Below are 18,366 nucleotides of genomic sequence, written 5' to 3' on the forward strand. Positions count from 1 at the left end.
TAAAATCGCGTTGTTATAAATAATAAATAATATAGGGGGTAAAGCAGAGTCCGCGATAACGCGTGAGATGCTTACGCAGTCCGAACAAAGACTAGGGCGCGTGGGTAGCATCTAGAAGCATCCAGCAGCATCCCGCCACCTCGTGTGATGATCACGCTACGCCGAGGCAGCCGTACAGTGAGGGAAAAAAGTATTTGATCCCCTGCTGATTTTGTACGTTTGCCCACTGACAAAGAAATGATCAGTCTATAAATGTAATGGTAGGTTTATTTGAACAGTGAGAGACAGAATAACAACAACAAAATCCAGAAAAACGCATGTCAAAAATGTTATAAATTGATTGGCATTTTAATGAAGGAAATAAGTATTTGACCCCTATGCAAAACATGACTTAGTACTTGGTGGCAAAACCCTTATTCTTTGTTCTTTCGGTAAAGTCACGTAGAAGGGAAACAATAAAATAATAAAAATATAAAACAATAAAATTCTCGCGACGTTTCGACTGCAACACAAGCAATCATCATCAGGTGTGAAAACCACAGCAAGAAATTTCAAAAAAGTGGCGTTTTTTTACGTTAGCACCACGGAGAGCGATTTTGGCAGATTGTTCAGATGGACGAGTCCATCTATGTTTGGAAAAGAGGAGGGGGGAGACGAAAAATAATGGATGCGGTCTGAAAGCCACCGTAAGCGTGAAAAAGCAATTAAGACCCGAAATGGTTTATCAAATCCTTCCAATGATTGCTAAGCTAAAATCCATCTTCTCGGTTGAAATTGTCTCTGTGTTTGTATATGTGGATAGCCTCATGAACGAATCTCTCATGGTAGCCAGATGGCTTGCAAAGAACCTCTGTCTTGGAGAATTCGATGTCATGTGAGCCTACTGAATTATAACAGTGATCTACTACGGCCGAGGTGTTGGTCCTACCGTGTTTTAGGTCTGCTTTGTGTTCACGAATGCGGTCCGAGACATGTCGTTTGGTTTCTCCAATGTAACTACTACCACAGAGGCAACTTAGTTTGTAGACGCCAGGGTACTGTATGTCCGGAATCACATGTTTTACAGACGGAACCAGATCACGGATTTTATGTGGTGTGTTGAATGGGACCTGGATCTTGTGTTTATTCAAGATTTTGGAGATCTTTTTTGTGATCCCCGCAATGTAGGGTAAAGTGATGGTTTTGAAAGGCTCCTCAAGAGGGTCCTTATTCATGGTTGGAGTGACAGCTTTTCGGATTGTGTAGTCGGAGTAACTATTAGCCTTAAGAGCTTGGTGTACATGCTTGAGTTCACTGGCTATGTGTTCCTGGTCGGATATGCATTGGGCTCTATGGTGCAGAGTCTTAATGAGGGAATTTTCTGGGATGGATCGTGGTGGGAATCCGGTTTCAGGTAAGCATCCGTATAGGTAGCTTTCCTGTAGACAGAGTGGCTCATTGAACCATCAGATCTCTTCTTTATTAGGACATCCAAAAAAGGTAGCTTGGCATCTTTTTCGACTTCCATGGTAAATCTGATGGCTGGGTGTATGCAATTGATGTGGTCGAAGAATTGGTCTAGAGCAGGCCGGCCATGTGGCCAGATGACAAAAGTGTCATCCACGTACCTCTTCCATAAGGTTGGGCGTAGAGTGGCAGTCTAGATGGCGTCAACAAGGCAAAACCCTTGTTGGCAATCACAGAGGTCAGACGTTTCTTGTAGTTGGCCACCAGGTTTGCACACATCTCAGGAGGGATTTTGTCCCACTCCTCTTTGCAGATCTTCTCCAAGTCATTAAGGTTTCGAGGCTGACGTTTGGCAACTCGAACCTTCAGCTCTCTCCACAGATCTTCTATGGGATTAAGGTCTGGAGACTGGCTAGGCCACTCCATGACCTTAATGTGCTTCTTCTTGAGCCACTCCTTTATTGCCTTGGCCGTGTGTTTTGGGTCATTGTCATGCTGGAATACCCATCCACGACCCATTTTCAATGCCCTGGCTGAGGGAAGGAGGTTCTCACCCAAGATTTGACGGTACATGGCCCCGTCCATTGTCCCTTTGATGCGGTGAAGTTGTCCTGTCCCCTTAGCAGAAAAACACCCCCAAAGCATAATGTCTCCACCTCCATGTTTGACGGTGGGGATGGTGTTCTTGGGGTCATAGGCAGCATTCCTCCTCCTCCAAACACGGCGAGTTGAGTTGATGCCAAAGAGCTCCATTTTGGTCTCATCTGACCACAGCACTTTCACCCAGTTGTCCTCTGAATCATTCAGATATTCATTGGCAAACTTCAGACTGGCATGTATATGTGCTTTCTTGAGCAGGGGGACCTTGCGTGCGCTGCAGGATTTCAGTCCTTCATGGCGTAGTGTGTTGCCAATTGTTTTCTTGGTGACTATGGTCCCAGCTGCCTTGAAATCATTGACAAGATCCTCCCGTGTAGTTCTGGGCTGATTCCTCACCGTTCTCATGATAATTGCAACTCCACGAGGTGAGATCTTGCATGGAGCTCCAGGCCGAGGGAGATTGACAGTTATTTTGTGTTTCTTCCATTTGCGAATAATCGCACCAACTGTTGTCACCTTCTCACCAAGCTGCTTGGCAATGGTCTTGTAGCGCATTCCAGCCTTGTGTAGGTCTACAATCTTGTCCCTGACATCCTTGGAGAGCTCTTTGGTCTTGGCCATGGTGGAGAGTTTGGAATCTGATTGATTGATTGCTTCTGTGGACAGATGTCTTTTATACAGGTAACAAGCTGAGATTAGGAGCACTCCCTTTAAGAGTGTGCTCCTAATCTCAGCTCGTTACCTGTATAAACGACACCTGGGAGCCAGAAATCTTTCTTATTGAGAGGGGGTCAAATACTTATTTCCCTCATTAAAATGCAAATCTCACTGTTCAAATAAACCTACCATTAAAATTATAGACTGGTCATTTCTTCGTCAGTGGGCAAACGTAAAAAAATCAGCAGGAGATCAAATACTTTTTTCCCCTCACTGTACGGCCGCTTATTCCTACTCACGCCACGCAGTTCAGTTCACTCGATCGCGTTATATCCAATTCGCGTCCGCGTTATGAAAACCGAAATGTGTTTCCCGAATACATTCATCGTCGTGTTATTCATCACACACACACACACACAAAAATCACGCGACGTTAAAGGAGAACGGGACTACACTCTGTGCACCGCCCGGATAGTGGAGGGGAAGTTATTTGACCATTCTTCAGCATAGCTGGTCTTCGTATTTGCGTTATTACTTTTCACGTGCAGTCTCAGTCGCGGCCGTCCTATCGTTATTCCAATGGCTTTCAAAATACCTATCGCCGTGTCTGTGTGTTTTTTTTTTATTCAAGCCACGAAAACGAGTGAGTCAATTTCCGCCGCCTCAAATGGCTTTTCATCGTCTACAAAGATCCGGCAAAAGTAGCACTTTATATTCGTTAGACTTTAATAGAGTCCGATCCGGAGATGCCGGTGGGAATATTAAAAAAATAAAATGTGCTCTTGTCGTATTTGTATTCTTATCCCGTTGAAGTGAGCGGTGAGACATTGCTCTAAAGCCATCTTGCACGCTTATTTGACCTCTAAAATGTACATTATTCATTTCAGTTATTCATGATGTTGGGGGGGGGGGGGGAGAGAACAATTTATATATTTATATAAAACCGTGTATGTATGTTGAACTTGTTTCGCACCGTATGTAGCCAACCGTTGTAATCAAATACGTGTTTGTATGTATGTATGCAGAGATGATAACTACCTCGTCTGGGATACAAGAGGTCGTGGGATCAAGCCCGACACTGACGCCTGCTACTGTATATTCGCAGTTTGCGGTGTCTCTCTCCTGACCAGGGGCCACAACCGGTCCCTTCTAGCGACGTATGCTGCCCGAGCACACTCACTTACTGGTGAACGAGCACCCTGAAATATAAGCAAGCGTAAATAGTTAAATATCGGTTACAGCCGTGAGTTAAAGTTAGCCAGGGGTGCAGTAACGGAAAACTTTGGGCCCTCATTTTTCATTCTGACAGTGACTCTGAGCAACACAAATACAGAAGGGATGATGATGAACCCCCCCCCCCCCCCCCCCAGAAAGTCGACACCAGTTCATAGTTTGGCCTCTCAAGGCCAGTAATCTGATGAACTCATAAGTGTACGTGCAACCCTGCAGATACTTCTCGCCGCCACTGCTGGCAGAAGGGGTTTCCACTCGATCGAGCCCTCAAGAGCCCCTCTAGGAGGGCACTTGGCCTACTCTTGCACGCTGGCCAGGCGTCTCGGAAGAGCTGTGAGTTACCCAAACTTTACCCCCACCACACGCAACCTGCCGAATCAACCAGCCACTTGCGCGACCCATAATTTATACTTCTAGGCAGCCAGAGGCGCCGGGGAGATGTTTGCAAATGATTCGAATGTTATTTGTTTTTCAAATGGTCGAGTCAGACCCTCGGCTGTTCCACGATGTGTTAATCGCTCTTTGCCACGCATCGTTCCACAACGCCCACCGCTGCCGTTGGACTCGGGCTGCCACTCGGCTGAGAGTTTTGCTGTTGATGGGGGGGGGGGGGGAAACATTCGCCTCGTTCAGCAGGCGTCGGTGTCTCGTTACCAAATGTCCACAACGCCCGTGAAATGTGTTTGGCTTATTCACGGTGGGACCAGGTCAAGTGGCTCGGCGGCAGACAGAGGCTGAGCGGCTCACACTCGGATGGTTGCGAGTTCCCATCATCACTCCGCGGTCGATAAATCGAGTACCAATTTTGTTTGATTTTTTTTTCTTGGCGGAAATTGACAGCATTTCTAATGGACAACCTCGCCCCCCCCCCCGCCCCCGCCATATGAATGCGGAATGTCCACCGTTGATTGGGGTGGTAAGCGGGAGATGAGCATCGCGTCAATGCTCCTTTGAGCAGAACATCACTCGGACTGTCTTTGCATCGAGGGGTTAAGCGCCACGCTAATTATCTGCGGGCATTTTCGAGGCTTGGCGCGGTCACGTGGCGCTAATTGCTTTACGGGTGAACGATTCCGCTCCGCTGTCACGTAGGAACGTGCGGCGATGTATCCGCAGGGAGGCCATACACGGGGGGATCATCGGTGATTATTTTAAATGCTATATTATTGCTTCGTATCAGGTGGCATCGAACACACGAATAATAATTTATTTCTATCCTACCCGCTGCGAGATGAAGGCTCACGCTGACGATGTTGGGGGGTGGGCGGTGGTGCGGTTGGCCACAGATTTTGCTCGGCTCGCCGGGGTTTGGTCGCGCGGTCTCGGCTCGATCATCGGAAGCCGACAAATGGTCACCGTCTGTCGTTGCCACGTTATGCACCGCACGCGCCCGGCGGAACGGCGCCTGCCCTTCGCTTCACGCGCCCTCGCCTCGTGTCGCCTGCATCGTGCCCAACGATCGATCCACTGATCGATGAAGGCGGAAGCACTCCCACCCCCCACCACCACCACTACCAAGCCGTCTCTCTCGGCCCCTCCAACGCCGATTTCATCGCTGAACGCCTCCAGCGTGGACGTCATCCCCAGGACTTTCCCATTCTTCGGCTGCCACTCCGTCACTCAGTCATCTCGACAGTCAAGATGATGGTCTCCAACTTGTGACGATGGTTTCTAACTAGTGATGATGATCTCTAACTAATGATGATGGTCTCTAACTAGTGACGATGGTCTCCAACTTGTGACGATGGTCTCCAACTTGCGACAATGGTTTCTAACTAGTGATGATGACCTCTAACTAATGATGATGGTCTCTAACTAGTGATGATGGTCTCTAACTAGTGATGATGATCTCTAACTAGTGACAATGGTTTTTAACTAGTGATGATGACCTATAACTAGTGATGATGGCCTCTAACTAGTAACAAAGATCTCTAACTAGTGACAATGCTCTCTAACTAGTGACAAAGGTCTCTAACTAGTAACAAAGGTCTCTAACTAGTGACAAAGGTCTCTAACTTGTGAACCTCCTCCGATATTCTCCGTGTCCCCCTTCTCTCTCTCTCTGGCACCCAGTCTAACACCGACGTTCCATTTCCTTCGCTTCTGATCCCTACGCGTTCACCTCCATCTGGTTTAATTTCAGCCTTCGCAGTCGTCGCCCCACGTGGTTTCTCAGTAGACGTGCAACGTTGGGCCAACGTCGGGCCAACGTTGACATGCGGTTTAAAACGCTTCCCCCCCCCCCCCCCCCGCAACATTCCACGTTTGATTGGTTGGCACGTCACGCGGCTTCGTTCAGTTTTACACACCCAAGGATAATCTGATGAAAATGGCACGATCGTCGGTTTGTTTTGTGCACGTGCAAACGCTCGTTCGTTGGTTTAAAAACATATTAATACATGGAGGACTGCAGAGCTCGAGCAAAGGAAAAGTAGCGCCGGCTCGCCCGCCTGCCTGGTTGGCTGCTGCTGCTGCCTAACCAGCTTGTTTGTCGGTGCTCGGCGATTGTGAGATGCGATTCCAATGAAGGACGATGCGATATAAAACTCGACATTATTATTATTATTAAACATGATGTGAAGTGTGTGTGTGTATTTGTTTGGGGGAGTTGGAGGCAGTCGCATCCCAGCAACAACGGAGGGCAGAGAAGCGACGCTCACAACAACGAGCAAAGCGCCGGGCGGATAAAACTCGGCAAGTTGGCACAGTAGTGGCCACAGGTGCTGCCTCTGCCAGGCATCTCAGTCCGTCAACCCATGGCACCTGCGCCTGTTCAGTGACCTCCTGCAAACGGGGCCTTCGACACTTTTCCTTAACGTCCACCTAGCATGGCACAAGCGCCGAGGTGACGTCACCACCAATTAGTGGTGATCGTTGTGGTTAGCCGACCGCTGGGCACAGCAATCGGCGCACGTGACTCGTGTCGGGTGGGGGGGGGCGGGTGGAGAGTCTTGACTCGGCACGAGAGTGCGGGGGCAACGATGAACAAGCCAACAAAGCGCTACAGCCAGGGGAATGACACGCGGAGTGTTTGGCCGATGCCATTCGCTGCGATGTCTCCTTCGTATTTGTGGACCGGGGGGGGTCACCGCTTCGTCGTTATACACCGCACCGGTCTGTTCTGGAAGTCCAAAGTCCGCACACAATCGGAGAGTTTTTAATTTTCCATTAATTGTGCATCGGAGTATCCGCATCTACTGTGCCACGGGTTTGTGCGGTTGATGCGGCTTAGGGTGGACCGTGAGCTTCGTGAGTTGAGCATGACTGCTGCTAATGATGATACATGCTGTGCATGCATTGTATAATCCATTGATATTTTAATTAAAGTTATATAGGAGCAGTGGCATCGTGGTCAGTGTATTGCGCTGTCGACCCGGTGACCTGGTTTAAGTTTCCAGGACACGGCTAACATCGACGAGCCGCGGGTGATTTGAAACAGGAAGTGGACTTCTATTCCACCCAGTGGCACATCCAATGGGGGGGGGCAGCGATGGGGGCAATTGCCCCAACACCCCCCCCCCCGCGCCCCCTCGAGATCCCAAGAAATGGTATTGTATGAAACTACGTAGAATTAATTTAAATTCAAGTTAATGTTGGGCCCTATTAACAAAAATATTAAATGTTGGCATTGCCACCCCACTCCTAGCGTGTTGGTCTGCAACCTGCCCTTATGGTGATGATGTAGTGAAGTGTCGTCACCTACCGTCTCATCCCACACGAGGCCACACTCTTGGGATTGGCCAAACAGTCACGGTGTTGGTAATGCTAATGGTGTTGGCCAAACACTAATCGTTTTGGTAATGGCAATAGTATTGGCCAAACACTCGCGGTGTTGGTAATGGTATTGGTCAAACAGGACCCGACTGAGAGAGAGAGAGAGGTCTTGAGGCTCAGCGAGGTTTGCTCCTCTTATCTCACATATGTTTACTTTGCACATTTATCCAAGGCGCTTGGACACTTTATTGGGCAGCACGCGCTTATGGCGCGCGCGTTTTTCTGAACCGAATTCCAGTGGCGTGAGCCGTGATTGTGTGTTGCTTTCTAAATGTTGTTGCGTGTTCTTTAAAATACAGTGTTGCGAGCGTGCCCGCACTCACGCGCGTGAGCCCCTTGGGTATAATTGAATGCACTTCGCCTAGCCCGTGAAAGTCCGCGCGCACTCATGCACGCATGGGATTTGCAAATCAATGTTGCACGCTGTTCTTTACGAATGCTGGCCGGACCGAGTGGTTCGCGCGCTGCACACACAACGCAGAGGTCGCCGCGTTTAATTTGGCTTCCGTGCGCGGCAGTTGACACGATGGTGGTGTGCAGGTTTCTTGAGTCTCATCGCCCTCCCCGCCCGCTCTCCCATCACCACCAGCCTCTCCACCTGGCAGGGCAAAACGCGCACACCGCAGTGAGTCAATTGAGGTCGTGCATGCGGTGGGGTGGGAGGGGGAATGTGGGCAGTTCCTCGTCTTCCAAGACGTCTGGCCGGTTTCTGGTGGCCTTTAGTGGGGCCCCTGACGCGCGCCCCTCTACAACACACAAAGATTGAAAACACCACCACCATCGTCATCATCATCATCGTCGTCGTGCTGCTGCTGTCAAACCCCGAAATGGTTTTAAATACGTGGTGGCAGCCTCACTCACACTGACGATGTCCTATTGGCGAAAGCGCTCCCCCCCCCCCTCCACCCGTGAAAATGCGTGAACAGCGCTGCTCCAGAGGCCTGTCCGCCTCAGTAAGCGGTGGCACAAAGAAAGTGAAATTGCAGGGCTGCACCTTTGCCCTTTACGCGTCGGCACACGCCCCGTCAGGCGGCACGCGCCTTGTCCGCCAGGCGGCACGCGGCACGCGGCACGCGCCAGGCGGCACGTGTCACGCGGCACGTGTCACGCGGCACGTGTCACGCGCCAGGCGGCACGTGTCACGCGCCAGGCGGCACGCGTCACGTGGCACGCGTCACGCGGCACGCGCCAGGCGGCACGCGTCACGCGGCACGTGTCACGCGCCAGGCGGCACGTGTCACGCGGCACGCGTCACGCGGCACGCGCCAGGCGGCACGCGTCACGCGTCACGCGGCACGCGTCACGCGTCACGCGGCACCGTCAGGAGGTTCGTCGCGCGCGCAGGGTTCGGCCTCGCCTCGGCTGATCTTCGGCTCATATGCACCCTTGGGGCGCCGCGCAAATTGCGCCCAGCAATTTCATATATAAATATAACATTATATATAACATTATATATTTTTTTCATGTTTACATATATACACGTGAAGGGGCATCAAAGGTGTCTCCGTCGAGTAAAGCAGTGGGCGCGTGGCAGGTGTTCGTCTCTCTTGCGTTGTCTTCAAACGATGCAGACAAACAACCTGCAAAGTGAGTTGGGTCATGTGAAATCGGTTGCTGCACGCTCGTGACGCTGAACTCACAGAAACCCACGCTTAAATACTCCAAACGTGGACAAATCGGCGATGGCCAGCCTTGAAAATGGCTCACAACTTGTTATTTCAAGTGCCTAACTGGGTTGTTATTTCTTTCTAAAAAAAAAAAATTCCACCGATGTGAATACCCGACGTCTCGCAAGCTTTACGTTTGTATCACAACTTAAACTATTGATTTGTAAAGGGAAAAAAGCGCACTTATCTGCCCCTCGACACGTCTGGATCTCACGTGACGAACGTTTCAATTACAAGCGCACGGTATGGTTTAGTGCCCAGCGCGTTCATCACTTCCCACACGAACCGACATTGATAACGAACGAATGCACCACGGCTTGAGTAATAACTGAATTAACTTGTAAACTGAAATAATGACTGAACAAATAAATTACTGAACGAATGATAATTATGAACCATAGGAATGAAAGGAAAACATCATGGATGTCGCATTACACGCGAACGATGCAGCGAACAACTGATTCTCGCAATGACTGACGAACTCAACTAATGAATGAACAACTCAACGAGTAAACAATGGAATTAACAACCGATCAAATTAATAACCCATTGAATTCTCAATACTTGGAATAAATAATATAATGAAAACATTTCTGAATTAACGTATGGGTGAATTGAACACTTGGGTATTGCATTAAAAAAATGTCTAAATGTCCCGCGCGCGGCGTAGCTCAGTGGTCCGTGAAACCAGTCGGCTCTAAATGCATTTCCTTTTGAATGGTTTCCGCTATTTGCATCACAAGTGCAATGGATCAATGCAGCCGTCAGGTTAACCAGAGCGTGCCGCCCGCCTGTGCGTCGTGAAGCGCCTACTGCAGACTATTAGGGGGTAATTCGAGTAAGTGGGTTACGGTTTATTTTACGGTGGTGCCAATTTAAGTGGGCTTATCTTGTTTATTTAATCAAATTAATCGCTCGCGGTGGAGGGTAGAGGGGGGGGGGCCGTGGCAGTGGGGCGGAGAAGGGGGGGGGGTGACCATACTTGACCACACTGGTGAAAGTGTGGGTTTAGTGAAGAGAGAATTGTGTTGAGGATTGCGTTGAGAATTGCGTTGAAAAATTGTGTTGAAAGTTGCGTTGAGAATTGCATCGAGGATTGTGTTGAGAATTCTGTTGAGGATGGTGGCCGGCTGTCAAAGATTAATAACAGAGGGCGACAGCCGAGCAACTTCATTCTATTCTTGCGAACGATGGCAAAATGCGAAATGCCCGGGAGCTAAAATGTCAATGTCGAGGTCTGCAAGCCACGAGGAGAGGACTTCGGGGGGCGGTGGAGAGTTTTGGTGCAGTTTCCTCTCCATGGCTTTTGGCTTTCGTGGCCACGATCGCACTGCGGTGGATTTGTCCATAATTCGGCGACGAGATTGAACCATTGTCCGCCAAGGGCTCGTTGCAAACGAGTCAATTCGTGTGCGGCGTGATGGGGTGGATCGTCGCATCGTGGCGGCCGCTTGCAGGGAGACCTTCAACCAGTATTAGATCGACCCTGGCTGACAAAAAAAAAGCCCACTCACCCACTCGCCCAAGACATTTCGCTTGAATCAGTATCTCAGGGCACTCAGTCGGTGCTGCTGCGAGATCGCTGGGTTTCGAGTCGCAATGTCAGCCGCCCGGGTTTCTCGGAGTGCAGCGAGTTGATCGTCACAGCCCGGTGACCCCCGACGGCGGATACAAGAAATACATTTATTTTAAAAAATCGGATCTTAAGAGTTTTGTCCACGTTCACAGTATGACCGTGCCAATCGTTGCATCGCGGGCACGGCCTGCATCTCGGTGACACGTCTTGAAACCCGTGCCGACGCCTCTTGCACGGACGTTGAGCTTCTTTCGCGCCGTGCGTAGCCAACCGTACGAATCAGAGATGCGTGGGGGGAAGGACAACAAACTCAACACTAAAAGGAGTTCTAACGAAATTAGTGTTCAATCTATACGATTCCAAAGTTATACTCTTTGGTTTTATTCGGTTAAGTCACGTAGGTAAAAAAAACTAATTAAAATTAAATAAATAAAAATTACAACACGACGTTTCGGAGGCAACAGAAGCTTCCGTCTTCAGGTGGAAACAGTCACAGCAAAAAATCGCTGCATCTCTTGGAAGCTTGTGTTGCCTCCGAAACGTCGTGTTTTAATTTTTTCTTTTATTTAATTTTAATTTGTTTGTTTTTTTACCTACGTGACTTAACCGAATAAAACAAAAGAGTATGAATTCTTGCAGTCACGAAAGCTTCAAATCTAGATTCCAAAGTTGTATAGCTCCAGTGGCTTCCTAATATCGGAAGGAAGAGCATTCCAGACGGCCACGGAAGCGCATCTGAAAGCGCGCGATGCAGTGGCCGTCTTTGTTCGATGATTAGCCACTCACTCACCCATCCACCCACCCACTTACCCACCCACTCACTCACCCACCCACCAACTCACCCACTCACTCACCCACTCTCCCACTCATCCACCCACTCACTCACTCACCCACCCATCAACTCACCCACTCACTCACCCACTCACCCACTTACCCACCAACTCACCCACCCACTTCACCAACCCACCCACTTACCCACCCACCCACTCACTCACCCACCCACCAACTCACCCACTCACTCACCCACTCTCCCACTCATCCATCCACCCACTCACTCACTCACCCATCTGTGTGTAAATTGAACTTCTTTCGCACCGTACGCAGCCCACCGTGCAAATCGAAGGTTGCGATGGAGGACTCCCCGCCGCCGTGGGTCATCCTCTCCATCATGCTGCCTATCTTCGGGCTCATCATGCTGCTCGGGCTGCTGGGCAACTCGGCGCTCATCCGATACGTGCTGACGCAGAAGCCTCGCCAAGGTGCGTCCTTGCTCTCCGTTCTCTTTCGTCTCGCCTTTTTCTTTTTTGCCTTCGACCGAGCGGTCGAAATAAACAATACAACGGGAGGTGTTCCGATGTTCAAACACCAACTAAGAAACCTTCTGCAAGGAAACAAGTCACTGTGTTAACCACACACGGCACTTGTGGTGAACCTGCAAACAAACCCTGCTCTGATCATATGTGGCATTGTATTAGAAAATGATTGGCCTATACCAGAGACAGCCTTTCTTATGGCCTAGTCTCACCACCAGTGTCAGACCAGAGAACAACGCCAAAAGGCGAACAGTACAAGGGCAATGCACGTGTCAGAGCATTCATAGCTCGGGGTGAGCAGCAGTTTGTTTAACGAGCCTGAACTCCGCCGCTGAGATCCTGGTGATTAAAACCCCGGCGCGGAGATTGCTTAAACAAATGAACCTAATTTGTGTGTTTTTGGCGACTCCGTCCCACCGCGCACACAAACACCATGACCCGCCTGGCGCGGATCGTTCTGTTGCCGTGTCGTGTCCAAGCGCAGCAGCGAGGACGAATGCGCAGAAGAAAGAAAACTTTAATTACCGTGTAGAGCTCGTCGAGAAGTATAGATCGCCGTGTCGTCCGCCTGCAACAGACATACGATGACGTCGCAACGCAGTTTATGCGAGAGCCGGGGGCTTACGTCACCCCGGTGTCCCGCCCATACGATTCAAATGCCACCGAGTAATATTGGACAGCCCTACCGGCTGTCCAGACCCATACAACAATGTGTGACACAGAATGGGAGCTCTGCTTTTCTATTCGCTTCCACCCCATGACTCTCAACTCCATGGGGTGGACTGCTCGGATTTGCCGTTCAACCAATTAACTTCTGTTCTCTGTACCTCTTCCCTCGTCCCATTTCATCACCGTCCTTGCGTGTAGACACCCCATACACTCCCATGCAAAAAAAAGCGTAGCCTCCCACGCTCTTCCACGACGTGGAGAAGCGGGCGACTTACGCAGATACGCGTCCGCTCACCACATGCCTGTGCGGGCGACTCGTCGGCTTAAACGTCGCGTCTCAGCCAAAAGTCACCGAGATTTCATTGGGCTCATTTGCACGGAGTAATTTCTCAAGCCAGATTTCGGGGTAAGCGAAGTTACATTTTTAAATAAAGTGGTGGAGGGACAAATAGCGGCACAGGTGTAAACCAAAATGACCTCCGACCGCAACACCGCTTGCTAATTCGGCGGCACGGGATAGAATGAAATGTAGTGCACAGGGCAATTACTCATCTCTTGGCAATGAAACTATTCTATAAGCGCTTAAGACTATGCAACGTGCCAGCGCTCTTCACTCATTTTCAGAGGGGCAGGGGGGGGGGGGGCCCACTTCCGCCGGGGAGACATCGCCAGTGTGAGTGAGGTTGCCGCCGCACGTCTGAAACCATTGTGGGGGTTTGACAGCAGCACCACGATGATGATGATGGGGGTGGGTGGTGTCACTCTTCGTGTGTTGTCGTGGGGGGGGGGGGGGGGCGCACTAAAGGCCACCAGGGGGCCGCCAGCGGCCCACGTGCCTCGCAATGAAGAACGCTGCAATGTACCGATGCAATCCTTGACCAATGTCATACAGATTCAGGTGAACAGTGCATACCTGTCAACCCACACGGCTTACCCCGTATTATTGAGCAGGGAAATTTAGTTTTCAGGTCCAATACGGCGTACAGCCGTTTCAATACGGGCAAAAAAAACAAATAATTATTTTAGTCTATTTGTTTGTGTTTCTCCCTTGCGATGGGACTTTGTAGGATGAACATTGAGATTCATAAGGGCGCGGGGTGACCAATAAAGTCTGAACTGGTCTGTAATAAGGTCGGCACCGATAAGGGGTTGACAGGTATGATAGTACAACTGACAATGTGTGTGTGTATGCACAGTTGGCACACAAGCGGGCACAGGTGGTGCATCTGCCAGTTCATCTCAGTCAATCGACCCATGGCAACCTGCTGGGTCTGTCCCGTGACCTCCTGCCAGCGGGCGTTCGACACAATTCACGTGGCCTTAATGTGCACCTAGCCTGGCGCAAGCGCGATGGTGACGTCACCGCCACTTTGTTGTTGTTGTTGCAATTACACAGCCATGTGAAACGCGCACTTGTCCGCTGCATGAAATTCGGTAGCCCCATTGCCCTTCGTGCGCTGCACACTGCACTCGTCCGCGCGCTCTGTGAGGCATCTCTCTCTTTCTCTATCTCTCTCTCGAATCATCGATATTATATTTATTTTATGTTCATTGCATGAAGAAATAATCTCTGCATGGAAGCCCCTGAGAATCAGTCTCTCTGTGTCTTGGGTTTAGGACCCAGGCTTCCGCCGCTGCTGTCTGCCGACGGTAAGTGGCTCGAGTCAAACCGTACGGCGGCTCGACACAGCGGTGACTCTTTGCCAGTGCGATTCACTTCATCGTTGCGTGCCCATTAAATGTTGCTTGCAAAGTTAACTTCGTACGCGGTTCGCAGTTAGTCTTTGCTGTGCGAGGTCGTGCACGTGTCATGCCGGTTCGAGCTTTGTACCCCTCCGTCGCCCCACGTGGCCGAACAAATCCCGTGACGTGGACTGATGTGGCCACATTGATGAGTGGGATATCTTCGATTAAGCCTTTGTCGATTATATTCAGTATTTTAATGGTTTCGTCCATTGGGACTTCGGTGAACAGACGTGCTAATGTCAAAGCTAACGAGGTTAGCGTTATCATTTAATGTTCTCACATTATTTAAAAAGTAAAAATAATATTTTTTTATTTTTTTTCCAGGTAAGGCTCCACTGAGCTACGCTGCTCTTTTTCAGAAGCGACCTGGCCGCAAATTGAAGCTCAATTAAGTGGCTTATCATGTGGAAATTTGCAGCAGCCGAATACTCTAAACACTCTAAACGCTCTAAACGCTCTAAACACTCTAAATGCGCGTTCATTCTAAATGTGCAGGGGGAAACTGGAGGACCCGGAGAAAAATCCACTCAACCACGGGGAGAGAAAGAGAGAGACATGCAAACTCCAAATATACAGCAGCAGGCATCGGGATCGGGATTTGAACCCACGACCTCCTGCATATCAGGCGAGGTAGTTAACATCTCCTAGCCACCTCGGCGCCCCAATGAAGTGACAGTCACTAGAGCATGCGTTGTTTTTTCCTTGCCTACGTATTGGCTACGTAAGTGGAGACAAATGGACTCACGATTAATTAGACTGAGTGGAACACAGCCGGTTGGAGGATGTTGGTCATCCATAAAGCTTTGGTAAATATCGCTCGCCTTTAAAGTTAAAGGCATCCATTATTCAATTCCAACAATGAAACAACTTATAATCTCGTAATATATTTATTCCGTTGTGTGTGCGTATATCTCGGTCGGCAGGGCATGAGACTCTTTAATCTCAAGGTCGTGGGTATTGTCCTTAATTGGTGCTCTCTAGCAGCACTTGCCCCAGCAGTCTGTTAAAGGTTATACGGGAGGATGGAATCTTTGCTTTTGTGTGTGTGTAGGTGCCACTTTGACGAAATGTAACACAGACCCCACATTTTGCAAGCTAGGTGCACAAACAAACTATCCACAGAAGGCCCATCGTCTATAGCTGTGCAAGCAAGACAACGCGTTGTGTGCCTCCACGACCTCTCTCCTGGCCGACCAATTGGGCTCGAAGCAAAGAGCGTGCTTACGTGAACCACAACATTATAAACACTGGAGCGATAAAGCGCATTGCAAAATGAAATGCTTCTCTGCCAACCACCCAAGTACAGAGCCTGTCAACCCCTCATCAGTGCCCCCTACCTTATTAATTACAGACCAAGTCAGACCTTGCTGGTCACCCCGTGCCCCTTATAAATCTCAACGTTCATCCTACAAGGTCCCATCACAAGGAAGAAACACAAACAGATGTAAAATATGGTTTTAAAAATGTGTCCCGTATTGAAACGGCTGTACGCCGTATGGACCTGAAACCGCAATTTCCCAGCACAATAATACGGGCTAAACCGCGTGGGTTGACAGCTGTGCGAATACCATACCCGCCAGCCTAGCAGCAGGGGGTCGCCAATCAAAATAACAAGAAGGGGCATTCGTTAGCGAATTCAGTTTAACAACAAAAAAACCCTAAATATTTCAAGAGCCGCGATGCATGGTGGTGAATGCGAGACGGTGGTGGGGGTCCCTTAATCAGACCTGTCATCCCATACGGTTTACCCCGTATTCTTGTACAGGGAAATCGAGTTTTCAGGTCCATACGGCGTACAGCCGTTTCGATACGGGCAGAACAAACGTGTTGTCTATTTGTTTGTGTTTCTCCCTTGTGATGGGACTTTGTAGGATGAACGTTGCGATTTATAAGGCCACGGGGTGACCAATAATGTTTGAATTGGTCTCTAGCAAGGTAGGGCACTGGTAAGGGGTTGACAGGTTTTCAGTGATGAATGTAGTAGTGGTGAGTGTAGTAGTGGTGAGTGTAGTAGTGGTGAGTGTAGTAGTGGTGATTGTCTATTTGTGTATCTCCCTTGCGATGGGAATTTGTAGGATGAACGTTGAGATTTATAAGGCCACGGGGTGACCAATAAGGTCTGAATAGGCCTGTATTAAGGCAGGGCACCGATAAGGGGTTGACAGGTTTGCTTCATGAATAACGTCACGAAGCAGCAGTCACCGTAAAGAGCCACGGACATGCGGCTCCGGAGGCGAGCACCATCAGGCACCCCTCGTGGTGCTTGTGCACCCGCAGGGAGTCGTGGGAGAGCATCAGGAGTCGGCCCGGTGATTGGAACGAAAAATCGCTAGCAATTCTGCTTCACGTGCGTCATGGTGGTGAGAGTTAACCCTCGCCATCTAAATCGCTTTTGTGCGCATTGCAAAACGAATCAAACGTTCTGTTGCTGTTCTGCAAGAGCGCAGCGTGGGAAAATTATGAAATCATTGCCTAAGAGAGGTAAGCATTAATATATAGAGAGGTGGGGGGGGGGCTGCCCTCTGGTATATACACACACATATCGAACGCAATCAGACATCACGTAAAGTCAAACACAGCTTGGACCACTGAACTCAAAAGGTTCTATGACAAGTTTATCTCACTACCGCACGATGGCCTTGGGTTCCATCCACACTGCTCGGTCTGTGGACAACCCCCCCGGCATTAAGGAGCAGTCAGTCAGACAGCCAACCGGACAGCCAGACAGACAGCCAGACAGACAGAGAGCCAGCCAGCCAGACAGGCACCCAGGTAAACAGCCAGACAGCCAGCCATCAGATAGACAGCCAGACAGCCAGACAGACATACAGCCAGACAGACAGACAGACAACCAGACAGACATACAGCCAGACAGACAGACAGACAACCAGACAGACAGACAGCCAGGCAGACAGACAGCCAGACAGACAGACAGACAACCAGACAGACAGACAGCCAGGCAGACAGACAGCCAGCCAAGCAGACAGCCAGACAGCCAGACAGACAGAAAGACAGCCAGACAGACATACAGACAGACAGCCAGCCAGCCAAGCAGACAGCCAGACAGCCAGAAAGAAAGCCAGACAGACAGAAAGACAGCCAGACAGACAGACAGCCAGACAGCCAGACAGACAGCCAAACAGCCAGACAGACAGACAGCCACGTTAAGCGAGGAATTATCGAGTTACGGAATGGCATTTACGCCACAACATCAGCCTGCAGTCATCCCTCGGCGGGACAAACTGAGACCAGAGTATTCCACGGTATTACCGCATCGCTCCGCTCAGCCGCGCAGCTCCAAAAACTAGTTCGTCGTCGACCGCTCAGAATCTGCGCTATAACGGCACACCTTCTGCGTTGTGTGAAAACCACGTTACAGTGTGAACACCACGCGTCAAACGAGGAGTTACCGCATCAATAAATTGCGCGTTATGACGTAACGTCCGGCGATCTTATAAACGCATAAACTTGATCATAATTACCGCCAATTATAACGAACACATTAACGCCTCTTTGTGATTAAGGGTAGTCTATTCTCACCACCAATTGAACAGCTTCATCCTTGTGAACCTTGAATCTTACACTCAATCAATCGGCGATGACCTGTCATAACAGGACATTAAATCTCCATAGCTGTCAACCCCTTATCAGTGCCCCCTACCTTATTACAGACCGATTCAGACAT

At 49.7% G+C, this 18,366-nt stretch overlaps 1 protein-coding gene across 6 annotated transcripts in view; it reads left to right on the plus strand.

Annotated features, from left to right (window-relative positions):
• GRPR (gastrin releasing peptide receptor) overlaps positions 1–18,366 on the plus strand; it is a 34,496-nt gene that overhangs the window by 5,588 nt on the left and 10,542 nt on the right. For 3 of the 6 annotated variants that reach the window (XM_032972748.2, XM_032972749.2, XM_076074668.1), the window contains 3 exons: positions 3,729–3,860; positions 4,153–4,269; positions 12,058–12,212. In XM_032972748.2, the coding sequence (XP_032828639.1) occupies positions 12,083–12,212 (130 nt within the window). In that variant the 5' untranslated portion in view covers positions 3,729–3,860; positions 4,153–4,269; positions 12,058–12,082. The other 3 variants (XM_032972751.2, XM_076074669.1, XM_032972750.2) reach the window with 3 other exon arrangements.

The sequence above is a fragment of the Petromyzon marinus genome, chromosome 49 (assembly GCF_048934315.1).
Source record: "Petromyzon marinus isolate PM22_M1 ecotype Great Lakes invasive population chromosome 49, UKy_Petmar_22M1.pri1.0, whole genome shotgun sequence".
Lineage (NCBI taxonomy): Eukaryota > Metazoa > Chordata > Hyperoartia > Petromyzontiformes > Petromyzontidae > Petromyzon > Petromyzon marinus.